Source organism: Stegodyphus dumicola, chromosome X2, assembly GCF_044657685.1.
Source record: "Stegodyphus dumicola isolate Sdum_Otavi_A_Nest chromosome X2, ASM4465768v1".
Taxonomy (NCBI): Eukaryota; Metazoa; Arthropoda; class Arachnida; order Araneae; family Eresidae; genus Stegodyphus; species Stegodyphus dumicola.
This window is the reverse complement of record NC_140781.1, coordinates 66,133,947-66,153,607: the sequence shown is the minus strand read 5'-3', so window position 1 is coordinate 66,153,607 and position 19,661 is coordinate 66,133,947. Positions and strand designations below refer to the sequence as shown.

Sequence of the window (19,661 nt, the reverse complement as noted above, 5' to 3'; positions counted from 1 at the left end):
TCAAAATACCTAAGTTGGAACCATGTTATATATAAATCTAATATATATATTATAATATATATAGAAGTCGCGCTTTTGAGACATGAAAAACGCAATTTGAATTTTGTCAATCGGCCCAGTAGAACGGGAGATATAAAACTGTCCCCCCTTCCTTTCCCCCCCCCGCAGTGTACATACTGATTTATTAAGATTTGCTTGGAAAGTAGGTCTTAGGATATTGGGGCGGAAGAAAATATTCTAATGTTATATTAGAATGTTTTGAAATTTGGCATATTTGTTAAAAGCGATAAAACATCAAATGTGGTTTAGCTTGACGGAATGGTATTGTGTCCAAGAGCTTTAACATACTTTCGGTAATTTACATTTTCTAATAAACTAAAAATGAAAGAACCGAAATATTTTAACACTTAAACTTTTGCTATAAATATTTTTCCTTTAGGTGATAGCTTCCATGTGCTTTACCATATTCGATTAATCGAAAAAACATGATCAAATAGTTTGGTTTCTCGTACAGTAATAGGTCCACCAGAAATCGATTGGTTAAAGAAGCAAAAAAATGGTAGCACTCAGGAGAAGGTGGATCACTGCATGAGGTTTACTTCTAATGTAGCACAAATATGGGCCAACTACTTTTAGAAAATCCTTAGTGAATGATAAGCAGATAGTCATGGTGTGTGCTGCTGTTGAATAACTCCAATTCATTCAGTATTATAGAAACAGATTACTTAGAAATGTAGCTAAGTAAATCAAGTAAGGGCATTTTAATCATAACTGCTGCTATTTAACAGAGCTAATTAGAGATTAACATTTATCTAAACGGACTTCCTTAAAATGGATACCTTTCTTTTCAAATATTTCTAAATGGTGTATTAAGAATTTCAAATCATTATTGCAAAGAGTTCAGAAATGTTCCTTACCAGTTCTGTGCTGCTTTATAACTAAAACGATCGCCAACGAAACATGAGTAATCTCGATGTATGGTAAAAAAAAACATAATTATTACCTTTTTAGCTACATTAGAAATTTCAGCAGCAATATCAGCACCTGAGTTTCCAGCACCAACTACGAGCACTGATTTATCTTCCATGCCAGTAAATGTTTTATAAGTGTGGCTGTGCATAATTCTTCCGGAAAACAAATCCATATTTGAATATGAAGGCGTATAAGGATACGCATGATGTCCAATGCATGCCATAACACCATCGAAAGTTTCTTCTCTGCTTTCATTCGTGTGTAGGTCTCTAATTTTTACTACCCATCTGCCAGTTGTGCCATAATCTTCTGCAGGTATTAACTCTACAACCTGGAAAAAGCCAATAAAATGCAGTTACTTAAACGCCAAAGGTTTTTTTTTTTTTTTTTTTTTTTTTGTTTTTCCATCATAATAAAATGTCAACAAAATAATTAAATGCTAAAATTCACACTATATGTGAGTTATGCGAGTAATTAGAATTCATTTATACACATTTTCTTTTTTTCATTTTTCTTCGATATATTTTTTACCATTTTGCATACCAGTTTCCAATTTTCACTAAATTTAGAATAATTACAAAATACAGATCGAAACTTTCGTGGGTAAAACCATGAAAACCCAGTATGCAGCCAGCCAGTTTGCTTGAGATTGATGCCAGGTAAAACTACAAGCAACATTAATTACCAGTAGGGCACTGGTGGGGCACTTGAAGGCAGAAAGAAGAAGGTTATTAAAGTCGTTAAGCAAGTTCAAAAGATTTTTATGAGTAGAAAAGTTTAAAGAAATCCAGTTTGGCAATTGAAAGTTTTTTTAATTATATTGGCAGAAGAAATTTGGGGATATGACCAAGAAACCAATAATGCTCAACAATAAATGATTTATAATTATCTTTTCTCAGAACAGAAGTTTCATCCTTGCTAATGTGAAATTTTAAATCTTGCCCATTTAATCGAATATATTATACATATATAGTCATAGCAACAAAGGAAACTGGAATTCCTCCATGAATTCATATCAGAAACAGGGTCTTTCCCTTCCTGTTTATAATGTAATAATCTATAAGATACAGACACTAAGACAGTTCCTTACAGATACTCAATAACTAGACAATGGTAAATTTGCAAAAAAGCATACAACTTAGAAAGTTTTATCAAATCGCATATTAATAATAATTAATAGAATAATTTATGTTTGATCGCCATCGAAATTGATAGAGTTTTCTTAAAAATCAGAGAAAATCTGAAGTTCCTTTTTTCCTTAATTTTAAATTTTACATCAGCGTTTTTCTCTTGTAACTAGATACAAGCACTGCTTAATAATTCTAGAATAAATCAAAAATGTAATATTTAGCTCATTTAAGTAAAACAGCATACCATGTTCGTTTTCACAAACAGAAAGGCTAAAAATAATTATAATTCATAACAAACCTCTTGGTAATAAGTAATATGACCCAATAAACCGAAGTGTTCTGCGTACATTTCCAAATATTTGAGAACTGTTGAATGATGCATATAAGTAGGAAAACTGCTGGAAGGCGGAAAGTCACTAAAAGATGACATTTCCTTGCTGGAATTGCTGATGGTTGATTTCATAACTGACGGTAAACCATCCACATCACTATCATGATACCTCCAAAGTCCACCGAATTCTCCAGTTTTTTCATAGCAGACCACATCGAAATTTTCTTCTTTGCAAGCTTTAATAGCTGTCAGACCAGACACACCAGCTCCGATAACCAAAATACGCATCTTTGCTGTCATTAAATCTAAAATAAAAAAATAGAGGACATTTATTCAGCAAAATAATGTTATTAATTTGGTAAAGCAAATAGAGAAAGAAAAGCAAGAAGGCAAATAAATTGGACAGGATCATTTAAATTATGGCAAGCAAGCACGGACTATCACTAAGGGGATGCCTTTGTGAAGGACTGTTTAAGGAAAGCGAATGAAACTTAAGTAATCACGTAAGATAGTCAGTAACGGATAAACCGATTCGCATCAGGTTGTTTGCCCAACGGGTACGTTCGCCCGGCAACTCAGTTGCCCGACAGGTAAACATTTATTCATGTTAGCATCGCTTCCCTTTCCTTGAAAGTTTCTCACGCTTACTAATATGCGCCTCACCTTAGCATACTTACGCTTCCCTGGCGTAATTAGCTAGCGTCTGCTATACACTGTTCTCGATGTATCATGGGACTGGCGACTAAAGATATTACAGGAGAGAAGAAAGAAATTAGCAAGCTACAAATTTTGCAAAATAAGTCTCTTCATCTTGTACACTGTTCGCGATGTATCATGGAACTGGCGACTAAACATGTTACAGGAGAGGAGAAGGAAATTAGCAAGCTACAAATTTTGCAAAATAAGTCTCTTCATCTTGTACACTGTTCGGGATGTATCATGGAACTGGCGACTAAAGATATTACAGGAGAGGAGAAGGAAATTAGCAAGCTACAAAATTTGCAAAATAAGTCTCTTCATCTTGCACACTGTTCGCGATGTATCATGGAACTGGCGACTAAAGATATTACAGGAGAGGAGAAGGAAATTAGCAAGTTACAAATTTTGCAAAATAAGTCTCTTCATCTTGTACACTGTTCGCGATGTATCATGGGACTGGCGACTAAAGATATTACAGGAGAGAAGAAGGAAATTAGCAAGCTACAAATTTTGCAAAATAAGTCTCTTCATCTTGTACACTGTTCGGGATGTATCATGGAACTGGCGACTAAAGATATTACAGGAGAGGAGAAGGAAATTAGCAAGTTACAAATTTTGCAAAATAAGTCTCTTCATCTTGCACACTGTTCGCGATGTATCATGGAACTGGCGACTAAAGATATTACAGGAGAGGAGAAGGAAATTAGCAAGTTACAAATTTTGCAAAATAAGTCTCTTCATCTTGTACACTGTTCGCGATGTATCATGGGACTGGCGACTAAACATGTTACAGGAGAGGAGAAGGAAATTAGCAAGCTACAAATTTTGCAAAATAAGTCTCTTCATCTTGTACACTGTTCGCGATGTATCATGGAACTGGCGACTAAAGATATTACAAGAGAGGAGAAGGAAATTAGCAAGCTACAAATTTTGCAAAATAAGTCTCTTCAACTTGTACACTGTTCGGGATGTATCATGGAACTGGCGACTAAAGATATTACAGGAGAGGAGAAGGAAATTAGCAAGTTACAAATTTTGCAAAATAAGTCTCTTCATCTTGCACACTGTTCGCGATGTATCATGGAACTGGCGACTAAAGATATTACAGGAGAGGAGAAGGAAATTAGCAAGCTACAAATTTTGCAAAATAAGTCTCTTCAACTTGTACACTGTTCGGGATGTATCATGGAACTGGCGACTAAAGATATTACAGGAGAGGAGAAGGAAATTAGCAAGTTACAAATTTTGCAAAATAAGTCTCTTCATCTTGCACACTGTTCGCGATGTATCATGGAACTGGCGACTAAAGATATTACAGGAGAGGAGAAGGAAATTAGCAAGCTACAAATTTTGCAAAATAAGTCTCTTCATCTTATTACTGGAACCCTTTGGTTTCTCAGAAACAGACATCTGTATGAAGACTTAACCACTGATTACTTTAAGGATTATCGCAACAAGCTAAACAAAAATTTCTATCGTTTTGCCTAAACAAATAATGCTTTAAATTTTATTAAAATCTTAAGCTATGAAATTATTCCAGAAGTTTACGTTTCCAGACACTACGCAGCACATCTATTTAATATGTTAGATCTGCATACATAATCGTTCTTCTATATCATCATCTCCCTCCTGGACAGTTTTAAAATTACAGCAATATTTTCTTCTTCATTTTAGATGTCTTTAATTTTATCCCGCTTTTTACCACGTCAGCGTTAGGATGGCTGATAGCGCTCAGTGACGCAGAGCTTCTGAATAACGGTTTTTTTTCATCCCCCATTCATAAAACGTCATTTTCGCATCATCCACCTTCTGTTCTGCATCATTCACTAATAATTATACTTTTTACTGAATATGGATGTCTACAATTAATTTTTAAAGATTCGGAATCTGTGAAGATCTGACTCAGAACACGAGTTTCACTCAGCACACTGATTCAGGTATCTGAATTTTTCTCCCGCGTCCTATGGATCTAAGATTTATCTCTGATTATGCATGTAATTGTATTTAGAAGTACCTTATTTTATTTTCTCATCTTCAGTTGTTTTTTATTATTCTGAAACTGTGTATAATTTGTTCCGCACCGTGAAATGGCTTGTGTAAATTCCAGTATTGCCAACTCTAACTGAAATAAAATATTCAAAAAATGAAATAAATTTAAAATGAGGAATTTTTATAACAGCAGTAAATATGGTGTGAAACATCAAACAATATCACATAAGGAAATAAATGTAAAATAAAGTTAATTGATTATTGCACATTACAGAAACCGACAGCATTAATTTAAAGCAATTCATGAACATAAACACGAGTGAAAAAACAACATATACTTTTTAGATCCCGAGTAAATAATTTCCCACATATCGACTCTTACCTGAATAACAAATCAGTAGTACTTAATCCAAACATTAGTAAATATTTTTCTTTTGGCCTATGAAAACTCTTTAAAAACTTATTTTATGCACATGGAAAAAAAAATGCTGTTGAGTTCTCGTCAACTCAGTACACACATTTCTCAGCAGGCTGATTATACGCGGCTGACGTCTGTATTCGTCGCCAAGCAATGAAAGTTAACATGCTGGAAAAATGACCAATGCTAAGGCGAGACACTACTCCCCCCTCCCACGACTCACACTATTGATGAACGTCCGGATTTCTATTTCAACAAGATGGAATTCCTCAGAGATGTGTTGTTAGCGCTTCCGATCACTAATTTGGCCTTTGAACCTCCATGAATTGGGCAGACAGGGGTTACTTTGCCTCGCAAGTTCTGTATTACAGAATCCTAAGAAAGAACATAGAAAATACCGTTTCACCTTATTGCCTGAAATATAGGACATTACACCGTTCTTCATTGGTCTAGTCTCTTATCAGGGCTTTATCTCTTCTGTTTCATTCTTGCCACATATTAGGTGGCTGCGTTAGGCATTAACATGCATATCACTTTTGAAAAATGGTTCAAGTTGTACCTTCAAAAAGGGATCATCCTAAGTTAATTATTAATGATTATTTGATATGGAATACAAAAACAGAGGTGATTTGTTTTATTCATGTTGCGAGAAGCGCAAAACACAATTATGGAGGGTATGCGAACAACATACTTATAACTGGACATCACCTTTTGAACCACAAGGAATATAATATGGAGCTGATGATAATATATATATATATATATATATACTTCTGTATCAGTAGATAATATTAAACGGAATGCCCACCAAACTGGTGACACACCAGCGCAAGTTATTTAACAGAAAATCAATGCTGTCCCGGAGCAAAGTCATCCTACAATGCCTAGTCATCATGCCCTACGTCAAGTTATAAAAAGAGCTCGTAAAGAAGTTTTACCTCCGCAGTCAACTTCTTTGTAAAATATTAATATTCCATTACAGCTTAGGACTACTGATGACAGAAAATTTCTAATAAATGATTCCTCCATTAACAACGAACACGCACTCTTGTTGTTGAAAGCCCCTTATTGGATCATGGAAGGAGCATTTAAAACGGCTCAAACTTTCTTTTAACTGCATACCATCTACGCTTCTACTGAAACTGATGAAAATTCAAAAGTAATTCCTCTTGTTAACGCTTTAATGACGAGTAAATCAGAGAAGTGTTATACTAATTCAATATTTGAATGACTTTACTGCTGAACATGACAACAGATTAAATCTTCATTTCATTGTCAGTGAATTGGGTCACGAATTCCCAGATCACACAAATAAAGGATGTTTCTTTCATTTAGGAAAAAGTGTGTAGGCCATATTCAGGTGTCAGGACTTGCTAAAAGGTATGTCAACGATGAAAGTTTTAGTTTGAAACTTCTACATATTCAGCTCTTGTTTTTCTTCCATCTCGTGATATTCCATCTGCACTTGATGAGTTAAAGCCTCTTATTCTCGAAGAAGCAAATGCAGTAACATATTGTTTCGAAGATAATTACATACATGGCAGAAATCAGTCGCAATACGAAAAATGGAAAGTTTACTTAAAGTACTCCTTTATTTCATATTGATTTTTGATCTGTATTCGATAGAGTAAATCTTGGTATTCTAAAAGCACAAAGTCATATCAAAGCATGGCACACAAGTTTCGAAACGCTTGTTGGAAATCCTCAATTTGGTGTTTACACAATAACTAATGAGCATAGAAACAGTTGCAAGTGTAACGTAGGACAGAGAATAACATTCGTGGGAGAGCTCTTTCGTCAACTCGCAAGGAATACGTTGAACGAGAAAAACGAAGCAAAACTGTCTTTAAAGATAAAACAAATAGAATAATTATAGATTTCCTGCGCGGTACTGTACACTATATTGCATTATAGACTATTAAAAATGACGTAGTCCTTGAGAGGGATATCACAAATATACACACACACATATATGAAAAAAAAAACTAATAATACCCAGAGTGAACTTAAATTCTGTAGGGTTTTAGGTCCTTGAAAAAGCAGAAGGGAATATTACCATTCAATACATGTAACTGTCAGGCAAACGTACCTATCCAACACCTGAGTATAAGATAAACATGCCTGTGGGGCAATTGCTTCTCAGGCAAGTGTATAGGTCGGGCAACCGATTTGTTGGTATAATACAGAAATAACAGAAATGATAAGATATCGAACCATTCTGTGAAACTTGCTCTCTTGAACAAGGAAATCCCACCTATTTCTTCTTTTGTTAGAAAAACTTAAGACTTAGAGTATTTTTATCTCTAGAATGTGGTCAATATTTTTCAATCTTTGTAAAAAACCTGTTCAGAAAATTACAGCGCTTCTCTAAGCTTACTAATTCTGTTGCTCCTAAACCAGTTAGTTATCTGTATTATTTTACTGTGGGATAAGAGCTTAAGCAAACTTGTGTTCAGAAAACGGATTAAACTTTCTTCTAATGGGAGAGTGTTGCGAGAAGCTGATAACTTATCATATATGATTAAAAGGGAGATAAAAATGAAAATTTGTGTCAGATGTACAGACAAATGCATAGCAACATATGGTTTAATATAAATAATTTCGTCAGAATCTCAAATACTTGTATATGGCATTTGATATAATACATATATAGGAAGGAAACAAAATAATTGATGTTAAAACAATTTGAAGCTCTCATTCTACCTTTGATTTTAAAATGATTGAGAGTATAGCAGTAACGAATTAAGAAAAGAACAAAGTGCGTTGTTCCGCATAAGTAGAGTATAAGTTTATTTAAATGATATGTACAATAGTATAAGTTTTGATCCACATAAGTAGAGGTAATAAATATGAAATAGTAAAGCAAAACTGCATTACATTTGTAAGCATCCTAAGTTTTACTAACGTTTATTTTATTTTAAAACTATACTATCACTTCTTATTTTCTACTTCCGGCCAGAATTAAACGCCTTAACTTATTTATGCAAATTGTTTTGCTAACGCTAAGTACTTAAGTTGTGGCTTTTTGCCAAGCAAAAGAGAGGAAGGAGTTATTGGAAGCAAGCCGCTTGCCATTGTATTTACGAGTTTTCACTCGGTTGCTGGTTGTCTTCAAGGCCAGAGGTTTAGTCCTCTTGATAATTGCAAACGTATCGTAGTTTTAGCAGCTCGGCGTACTACATACGGACCTTTGTTAAATAAAGGCCAATCTTAAAGCTAGGCACTTGTATACTAATTCAAAGTTAGTTTTAGTTAAAGTTTTAGTTAGTAGTTTTTATATTCTTACGTTCGGACCACAAGTGGTTGGTCTCTGTATTCCGAAGTTTCGGAAATTCCTGTAAAGTCTAGAAAATAAAGGGTTTCGTATACCCTTCCTGCTTGTATTGTCTACTTCACAATTTCTTGAACATAGCTTGAGTAAGCTTTCTGTTCCGAGTCAGGACCATTCATGTTTCCAAAGCAAATCAAGAGGAATACAAGTCCTGATACATTAACAAAACAGAAAAAAAAAATTAACTCTAGGGACATATTCGTCTAAATTTCAAATTCCTAATAACCAAATTCCCAAAAGTCCCAAAACTCTGTATTTAGCAGACTGCAGTTAATATTAAATGCTCAGAATAGTAGAGACGTAAATACTTACTACAGAGCAATATTTCTTAAATTTGAAAACAGTAAAAATTAAAGTTAAAATTCAGAACATTCAAAATTCAAAATACAGTAGATCAGTAGACTACATTTTACAAATCACATTACGAAAAAATATCTAATAAAACAATCGTAAATCCCTTTTGAAGAATAACAGGCAACATAACATCAGAGAAGCAACAATGTTGTAGACATACAAGTATCAATAATCAGGAAAAGTGATTTATGCATTTTCATTAGGCAAGCAGAATCAAACCTAATCATTTTCAATCCAATAGAAATCATGTTTCTATGATCAGAAAATTATCAATGGAAGCCACATATTATTTAACGATAAAACAAAAATGTTAACCTTTTACTAATTGGTAAGACAACAAAAGGTTACTGACATTTTTTATATCATATGATTAACAGTTTTCGAATATACATTGCTGGCCACCCAAATTGCAACACCAAGAAAGACAAGAGATATCACAACAAAATTTATTTATTAGGTAACATGTTGACCAAGTACCAAATCATTAAATTTATAGACTTCTGTGAAGTGTGGTTCTATCCAGAATCAGTAGCCAGAGTAGACGCTATTGTTGGAGATCACCGCTGTCCCACGCCTCGGCATTGATTCAAAGAGACTTTGTATGTGTTCTTGGGGTACAGCAGACCAAGCAGCTTCTACGCGTTGCCAAAGTTCATCTGGTGTGGCAGCTTGTGATGTAATCTGGGTCAATCGTTCAGCAACCATTGACCACATGTTTTCTATCAACGAAAGATCCGGAGAGCGAGCCGGCAGGGAAGCAATTCAATCCGGCGATTGACGAAGAACCCTTGGACAATACGTGCCACGTGTGGTCGCGCATTATCCTGTTGAAGGTAAGGAAAGACAACTGGCTCCAACACCTCGGAGATGTAGCGCTGGCTGTTTAAAGTACCGGCAATGCCTACTAGAGGAGTGCGAAAATGATATCCAATACCGCCCCATACCATAATACCCGGTGCAGGACCAGTGTGGCGGTGCATAACGCAGCTATTCAGCATCCTCTCTCCACGTTGTCTCCAGACTCGAATCCGACCATCGTGGTGTTGCAGACAGAAGCGTGACTCGTCAGTAAAGACAATTTCATTCCATTCTACCGTCCACATCCTTCTTTCATCGCACCATTGGCGGCGGGGACGTCTGTGGTTCTGCGTCAAGGGTAGACGAAGCAATGGACGTCTTGCGGACAAACCACTCTGCTGTAAACGGCATCGAATGGTACGCGCAGACACTGGATGATGCGTTACAGACTGAATGTGCTGTGCTATGGTTCGTGATGTGACTGAGCGATCCGTCACTACCATGCGCACAATGTTCCTGTCATCACGTGAAGTGGTACAGTGAGGTGAATGCGATCGAACACGTCGGTCCGTCGTACCCTCCTGCATCTAACGGTCACATATTCGCATTAATTACAGGTGTTTGGTTTCGTCCAACACGACTACCGATTTCCCTGAAAGATAATCCACGGTAGGCCATTATCCTTCCTCTGACAAACTCGGATACTTGATCAAACGATGATCGCTGTTTACTACGAGGCATAATTAATAGCCTTTTTTTTTTTTTTTTTTTTTTTTAAAAAAAAAAAAAAAAAAACACAAGAAAAGCACAATTACTCAACTTGAAATCGTCGAAAACTCCAAGCCTTAAACAGTGCTTTGAAATGGCGCCACAGGCGCGCGTGATGTGCATCATCGCTGAAATTCCAATCATTTGCATATCTCACCTCCGCTAATGCATGTTGTAAATTTCATTACATTTGCATGCTTCCTTCAGGGTGTTACATTTACGGTGGCCAGCAGTCTCTCTCTCTCTCTCAAAATTGATAGAAGGAAATCAGATAATAATTGCATTAAAAGTCATATAAGGCTGTATAAAAATAGCCCTTTTTGAGCAAATTTCACCGCATTCTGTAGTTACTATATTATCAGTATTTTGATGGGATTGCACACCACTTTAGTGATTCTTGAGTAATCGGTTTAAATTAGGTTGTATCTGAATATGGCAAAGTACACGAGGGCTATCTGCCTAAGAGGAGGGATGTTTTCGTGGAGCAATTTTTAAGGGAATGTGAATCGCGTTCACATAAATCACGGGGAAATACATGAAAACTAGCCATGCAGTCAACCCGTTCGCCTGAGTTCGAACCCGGGACGATCCACCAATATTCAGCTGTCTTCAGTCGCTCGGCAACATGTGGGGATGCTATATAACCGGAAAACGCACCAGTAATACACAAAGTGATGAATTAAGTAGATCCTCCTTTTGTAATTTTATGAATCGTGTGACCTGTATAAAGAAGCGTCATAAATACCATAGTTAGCGTCGGTTAGTTCGTTGATTATTTGGTTACAGCAAAGCACTCGAGAGCATTCTGCCCAAAGAGAAAGTATGCCTCCATGAAGAATTTTCTACTAAGGAAAGTTATCGATCTTCACAACGACAATCTCAGCTATCAAGCATGTGAACAAAACAATAGACACAAAATGTAGCATTTCGCAGTCACCCTCTACCTCGAGAACAAAGCGTACAAGGTGGCTGTACTCCTACAACATTTGCAGCCATATATTGTTAGCAAACATAATGCATCTGTGACGTTTAAGACATTCTGTGGCCAACGAGTCCCATGTTACTCTCCTTCTGGAATTTCATGTACATAAGTTGGAAAATTCTTGCCATTTTTTTGCTCTTTTGTGCCACATGTTTCAAGAGCTGTGACAGTTTACTATATTTTATTTGTTGTCCTTATTTTCGGACAACTGTTATTAAAGATTTTTGTTATTCCAATATGGTAAACAACTACTGTACAAAAAAAAAAAAATAAATAAATAAATAAAATTAAAAAAATGAAAAATAAAATAAATGTTCTGTTGTCCAATGTTGCTGGTCAAAAAATCACATTTTCGATTTCTTTGCAGCCAAAATTCAGTTCTAGCTATTTATTTAATCAATCTCTGTCTTCAGTTTTTTAGTACAATTACTTCATAATTGTTTTCACTTTTTTTCAATAGAAGGCATTAGTAGCTTTGTTTCTTTCATTAACTGGAAATTTCTCGAATTTTTGGGTCTATTATTGTGGCGGCCAACCAGCGATCGAGCGGTAAAGTCTCTGAAAACTGAGAGTTGATTCTGAAATCGAATCCCGGCGAACGGGATGGATGCATAGTTGATTTTCGTGGTTTTTTCCCAAGTATAATGTGGATAAGAGCCAGTTTCCCTTAAAAAAGTACTCTACGAAGGCATTCCTCCTCATAAGTAAATATCCTTCGAGTTGCTTTGCCTTTATTCAGTTAACCTAATCTAACCTATTATTGTTGCTTAAGCGCATGTATCTTCGTCTTTTTCACTCCTGCAGTTGAAGGAGGCACGCTTTAAAACGTTGAAATTTGTCCTGTAAACCTATGCAACTTACGCTGATTCTTACTGTTTTAGCTTTTCTAATAATTGTTCTTTAGCGTGTTAAGTTTAGTTAATACTACTTTGCATTTGCAACGCCTATACGCCCTGCTGCGAGCAATTAAGAAATGCCCAATTTATACTTATTTTCATCCACAAAGCTGATAATTCCTGAATGTTTCGTGGTGACTGTCGAAGAATAGATTTCCTATTAAATAAAAGTGGCTAGTGTTCATGATACACATGATGAAAACCAAGAAAATATCACGCAGCTAACCCGTACAGCAAGAATCCAACCCAAGACAAAATTATCAGATTTCAACAGCATTCTTCTACTCATAAGTGCAGTTACACAAAAACATTTCGCAGTCTGTTGACAAACAGCTTTTAAATTCGGAGAAACTTGTTGCAGTCTTTAGAACGATGTTTGTTGTTGTGACTTATCTCACTTGTCTCACAATAACATCACAGTAAGTTCAGGAATTTTTACCGGGACAAGAAACACAGGATTGTATTATGAACTGCACTGTGAATAATAACTTATAAACTGTGAATCGTGTAACAAAAAACCAAACAAACAACGAACCACATACCATAAACACTCTCCCTTCACCAACAAAGCTCCAAACCGAAACATAAAAGAAATATGTATATACATCTGTAAATAACTTAGTGTAATTATGCATTGTAATTATTGTATCTATCCATTCAACTGCAAAGTACCCGTGTAAAGTATATCTGAGACAATATTGTCTGTAATGCAAATTATGCACCATTAATATATAACAGTGTATTATGAATGCTGCTTGCTGCAATGTAAACTAATTCCCGAGCATGGTGTTAGCGTTCCCGGTCAGGGTACACTTCTATAGATGGTTAGTGCAGTGGGGAGATACCAGTTTTGCTCATGGCGATGTTTTAGTGCCCCCTGTACTTCTTTCTGCCTGTCTGTTCCGCTACATATAGCAGACTATTTACTTAATTAACTGCAACAGTTCTAATAGAGATTGCGCAATAAATTTGTGACTAAAGACTTATTATAAATTTAGGACTAGAGATAAGTGTATGCGTATTAACATCATCCATGCTTTATAAACGCATTTTTCTTCCCTTACTAAGTATTCGAGTGTTTCTTACATAAAAAATTGTTAAATAAAGAGTAATTGCATCTGAACTAGTTTCCCATATTTTTTTTTAAATACTTTTTGGTACAAACTAAAAGAATTGGGAAAAATCTAGTCGCAGATATTTGAATTATAACGAAAGACTTTATTATTATTATTATTAGTAGTAGTAGTAGTAGTAGTAGCAACTCATTCATTGAATTGAGAGATAAAATGAACTCTAATGAAAAACAGACGAGACTCAAAAACCACCCCAAAGTGATGGAAGTCGGCAATTACGCATTTACCGAGTGGTTTAGGAAAATTATTAAACTGTCACTGCCAACGACTGCGACCACTTCACAGCACACGATGCGCGAAATTGCAGGAACAAATCTGACACTGAATTGCGTTAGCGTTAATTGGCAGTGATTACGAAGACGCCTAGACGACAGCTTCTCAAATCGCTCAGCAAATTTGAGAAGGGGGAGTATGGAAGCACACTGATCCGTTCGCAACACCCTGAAACTGTTCGGGAGTACACGTCGCCGAAGGAAGATACGGAAATACGCATAGTGTTTTGGTTGTAGATAACTTGCGGCCTACCTACTGGCGGTTAATAGAACACCTTCTAGATAGATACAAACCAACACCTAGGCTAGACAGTTACAATTACAAGGCCTGAGCGCGAAAGCGTGACGTCACATTATAAGACCGGCTGCTTGCGGCGCCCCTCCTCATTCACCCCTAGTTTCCATTGTTTACTTACTAGTTAGCTCTTGCTTTTTTCCTGTTTGTTTTGTTTACTTTTTACGATTTATAGTTTAGAAAAAAATACATAATAATGTGCCCCTTTACACTGTGTTATGCAATATGTGCCATATAAGTTCTGCAACATGCGGATGTTTTTAAAAGTTTAAAGTTCCCGTTTTTTAGGGTACTTATTAATTACATGATTTCTTTCCCAATAATAGTTTTTTACTAAAACATTTGAATATACATCTTTTTAATGTCTTCAGCATAATGCCCTGATAAACATATGTCTAAATAATCAAAGAGATCTGTAAAAAGTTAACTGATTAATACTGGTTTAACAAATTAAATATCTCTGATTTTATGTTTTTAAAAAGGAATTGTTAATATTGAAATAAAAATAACTGTTTGACTGCATTGTAATAATAATTGGCATTTATCAGATCTTCTGTCAGATTCAGTAACTGTTTTTAGTCGTTTGATTATAGTTTAATTGCCTGTCTTCAATCGTTAACAAATATATCCAATTTTTCTTTTAAAGATTAACATTTCCTAAATGAAACAAATAGAGAGTTAAATCAAAAATTGTGATTAACTGGCTTCAAGAAATAAAACTGTGAATTTTAAATGATATACAATCGAAAACAGTTGTATGAATATATAAATATAATGCATAATCTTAATGCAAATTTTTAAAGAAAAGACAAAGAAATACCGTGAAAGACACATACCGTTGTTTCATGTTAAATAGCCCAGTCTATTCCAATTCATTGAAATTCTAGACTTAATCTACATAGAAGTATTCTTAAAAGTGCGACAATGAAAATAAATACCTTATGCAATTTAGGATACATTTTATGTCTTGTGCTTGTCATAAAATTTATTTTTTCATGTTGCATGTACTTTATAGTGCGAGTTTCAATTTATTTTCCTTTTCAGTTGAACTGATAGTTTCATTAATTCCTAGAATAATTTTTTAAAGTATCTTCAGTTAAAAATATAAATTAGTAATAGACTTACGGAAACATACTTACGGTTCAAGCCTCTTTACATTTACCGAATTTAAAAATTTTAGTCTTTGATTTTATGTTTTCTCAACAAAATTCTTTTATCTATTTTCCGTTACATGTATGAATGAAAAATAAACGTCACAAGAGAAATGAAATGCTGTCCAAAGTATTTACTGTTCACTCATCCTGGATATTTGTAGTATGTCTGAATATCATTAATTTTCTCTCTTACTGTTTATTTTTTCACTTATTTTCGGGGCATATTTATCATTATTTATATTTATTTATATTTATTTAAATTATATACATAGCTATCATTAATTGAGATTAATTTGTCATTATTTAGCAATTATTTTTATATTTATTTTAATTACTCACTCATATTGCTTGAAAAGCAATGAGTGAGTAATTAAAATAAAATATAAAAATTTGGGGGAGGGGAACTACACACAGTATTTATATTTTTAGTTTTTCATAATTTCTGAACAACTTTCCATAGATCAAATATTTTAATTTAAGATTAGGCTCTGAATGCAAGACAAAATCTGAATTTAGAAAGCAAAGTAAAAATGCGCATCATCGCTGGATGATTGTAGGAGAAGATTTCCGCTGCTTCACGTAGGTCTTCTGCTCATGACGTCACTGACCAATCAGCCGCTAGTGCTCAGGCCTTGTTCTTCGAGATAGTTTTGGTTAAGACCGCGGAATACTGGTGGTTCTACTTATTTAGGTTCGAACCCAGCGAACGGGCAGGTTGCATGGTTGATTTTCTTGGTTTTCCCCACATGTAATGTGAATACGAGCCAGTTTTCATCAGAGAGTCCTCCACGAAGGCACCTCTCCTCTTAGGCAGATAGCCCTCATGGCTTTTCATGTTCAAATAATCAGGCTAGATGACCTTTCACGGACGCGACCTTTCCGCCGGGTAACTGTAGCTCATGAATACTGACATCAGTGACTGGAGTGGTGCCGGGTTGGTTAATTGCTTCGTACTCAACGTTTAGTTGTCTAAGGATTCAAGGAGTAACTTCTAAGGGAAATATCCACGTTACACATAGCGCAAATCACAAGACACCTATGGAGCAAGTCATGAATCAAACTCGATTCGAACTATCAGTGTTCAGCGGTGCTGTCCATTCGGCCACTGGTACGCATAATCTTGCCAGGCCGAAGAACATAGACTAGTGCCTAATAAGTTTTGAATCTATAGAACTAATCTAATATATAATAATGTTTTTATTGTTTTCATTATCGGACAACAGGCGCGAAATAATTTCCTCTAGAGAAATATTATGTGCCAACTTGACACTTCCAGCAAGAGCTGATACTTTCGTTACTAGTTCATTTCGAGCGTGGTACTGAAACCAGTCGGTTCGCCAGTATTTGAACCCAGGTCGAACTACCACTGTTGAACAGTCTTATCATAAATGAAAATTATATAGTGTAGGGCATATTTATCTGCCAGTTTGATTTGGAAACCTTGCCAGAATACATGCCAGCATCACATACTGGTATCACAATAGTGAATGGACACAGAATTTAAATGTCGTGTATAAAAAAACAGCAAAATTTGAAGGTCGGTTGAGGGGTAAATTGTGCAGTTTGGGGCCTTAGAACCAGCGATAATAATTTTGCAATAAATTCGAATGGCACTAATAATCTCGCAGCTGAGAATTCACTCTTACGCATTTTAATTTTACGTAATATTACTTTACTCACGCATTTTGACAAAAAGCTAACTAGATTTGATTTGGCTTGGTTTGTTTGATTATGGCAAAGCACTTGTGGGCTCTCTTCCTAAAGGGAGGAATACCTTCGAAGTGGACTTTCTGAGGGAAAGTAGCTCGTATCTACGTTACACACCGTGAAAAATTACGAAAGCCTCCATTCAGCCAGTCCGTTTGCCGGGACGCGAGCTCCGGACCGAGGTATCCGTGTCCTTCGATTTGACCGTTTGTTCGCTTGTGGGCCTTTATTGCATTGGGAACAATAATATTAATAACTAGCACATAATTAAATAAGCATTATACTGATACCAGTATTTATAAAGCAGTCAACTTCTGATAATCATTTTGCTGCTTGAAATTTAGATTCTCATAGAAGTGGCCGAATGTTTTATAATTGCCCCAAATGCATACTTTTTCTTCTGTCTAATGTCTAGACCCACCAGTGGCCGAGGGTTAGCATCGATGAATATTTGTTATTCGTACCGGACTCGAACCTAGGCGAATGAGCTGACTGCAAGGTCAGTTTTCGTTGTTTTACTCATGTGCCACGGGACTACAAAACAGTTTCCCTCAGAAAGTTCTCCATCCCCTTCTCTTAGGCAGCCTCCATTTGCTTTGTCATGTTCAAATAACCCAACCTTAGTAATGTTTATTGCTCCGTAACTCAATTTTAAGATAAATCAACTCAACATAAATTGTATATAATTATTTAAATATGATAAATAATCCAATAGCTATAACAAAAATTAGAAAACACAAAATATACAAAATTCGTCGATTTAATTTGATAGTTGCGAAATATTTTATCAATCCATACAATTTCGACCCGCGATAAAATTATTACTCTGATTTATAACACAAACATAGTAACTAGGCACGCAAAAAGAAGCATATCTAAACGAATAACTAATAACACGCCGCACAGTCGGAATGGTGGTCAGGGGAGCTGACTGCGATGGCAAAGGGCCTGGGTTCGAAACCCGGAGAAGGCATGGGTGTAACTGTCTGTCCCTTCATAGGAAAGGCGATGGTGGTCCACCTATTAGGTACCTCCATAATAAAGAGACCACCACATCCGGCCTTGTATAGATTAATGAACTGGGTTACATTTGCAATTGTTCACAATCTGCCATTGATAAAAAAATGAAAAAAAAAACTAAAAAAACAAAGTATTTTGAAATTGTATTACGATAACAGTGACTTTGTTTTATTACACTAAGTTCAGAAATAGAATTCATACAATTGTTTTTAAATTACCTTTTAATCAAGAAATAAGGTTCCTAATCACGATAAAATAATTCTGAAGTTTTATTACATAGAATTGAAACACAATAATAATGAAAAGTTATAATGTAAATGGTTGCAATTAACTCTAAATTTTAGCACATATCAAGTATGTAGAAAGTTAAATAGAGTTTTGATGCCGATTTGCGTTAATCCCAAAACAACATAACAGAAACCCAAATATAAAATAACGGGATTGCTGTCTCAACAAAAATCGAAGGGGCTTTAGGAAGAACAACATGACTCATTCACTTACTCACCGTCTGCACGGTTCATCTCCTGGAACTGGTCCTTTGAACTTGTTTTGACATACGACAGGTCATCAAAAGGAGCTGGATTTCAAATCTAGCCACACTGCACTCTAGTGACATGCGTTTTATCCATAGATATGTGTTCACCGGGAACTGTCAAACGCTGATGCTGCTTGGGCGATGATTATTCTCTTCAACAAAGTAATACAATACAAGCTATATCAACTTTTGATAGGAAATAAGCAACACGAAGGTCAAGTTGTTTGATTCAACAGGTTTTTAGCGTTTAACTTTACTTTCGATACTTTAAACACAAGTGCTGCCATCTGATGCTGAAAGTATTAATTAAATGTGACTCATCTAACAACATAGTCCACTGCACTCACTAAGCTAATCAAACTGACGGCCTCCTAAGCAATTTCAGCAGCCTGCGAATACATTTCTCGTATATTATTTAGCATTATTATGACACAAATTTGAAGAAAACACTTCAGATTTTTAATGATTTAGTAACAATCTGTAATGAAATAATTTTACGTTAATTCTTCAGTAATGAAATAATTTTACATTATTTTTATTATTGGAGACTAACATAAATAACGCCCCAGAAAATTTACAAATGAGGATAATTATTTTATACTGTGATATAAATTTTATTCAAAGATTTTAAGATACAGATTTCATTATCTTTTATTCGTACATTTCATAAGATAAATGCTCTCCCTCAATTACGAATTTTTGCAATTAAAAAAATCACTTTGTTTGGGAGTACATTTGTATGTGAGCAGTTTTTCTTCCGCAATTGAAAATTTGTAAGTAATAATTAATTGATTAATTAGGAATTAGAAAACGGGAAAAGCTTTAAATTTGTAAATTTAATTTGATACTCGCGAAATCTCTAAAAAATTGCTAGAAT

General features: G+C 35.2%; 1 protein-coding gene across 3 annotated transcripts in view; it reads right to left on the bottom strand.

Annotated features, from left to right (window-relative positions):
• The window catches only part of LOC118181990 (flavin-containing monooxygenase 5-like), a 36,904-nt gene extending 17,889 nt beyond the window's left edge, over positions 1 to 19,015 (bottom strand). The window contains exons 1-4 of one of the 3 annotated variants that reach the window (XM_035351241.2): positions 18,755 to 19,015; positions 5,147 to 5,254; positions 2,401 to 2,738; positions 1,004 to 1,303 (exon numbers count right to left, since the gene is read on the bottom strand). In XM_035351241.2, the coding sequence (XP_035207132.1) occupies positions 1,004 to 1,303; positions 2,401 to 2,733 (633 nt within the window). In that variant the 5' untranslated portion in view covers positions 2,734 to 2,738; positions 5,147 to 5,254; positions 18,755 to 19,015. Of the gene's footprint in view, positions 1 to 1,003; positions 1,304 to 2,400; positions 2,739 to 5,146; positions 5,255 to 18,750 lie in introns of all 3 variants that reach the window. The other 2 variants (XM_035351240.2, XM_035351239.2) reach the window with 2 other exon arrangements.
• Between the last annotated feature and the right edge of the window lie 646 nt (positions 19,016 to 19,661).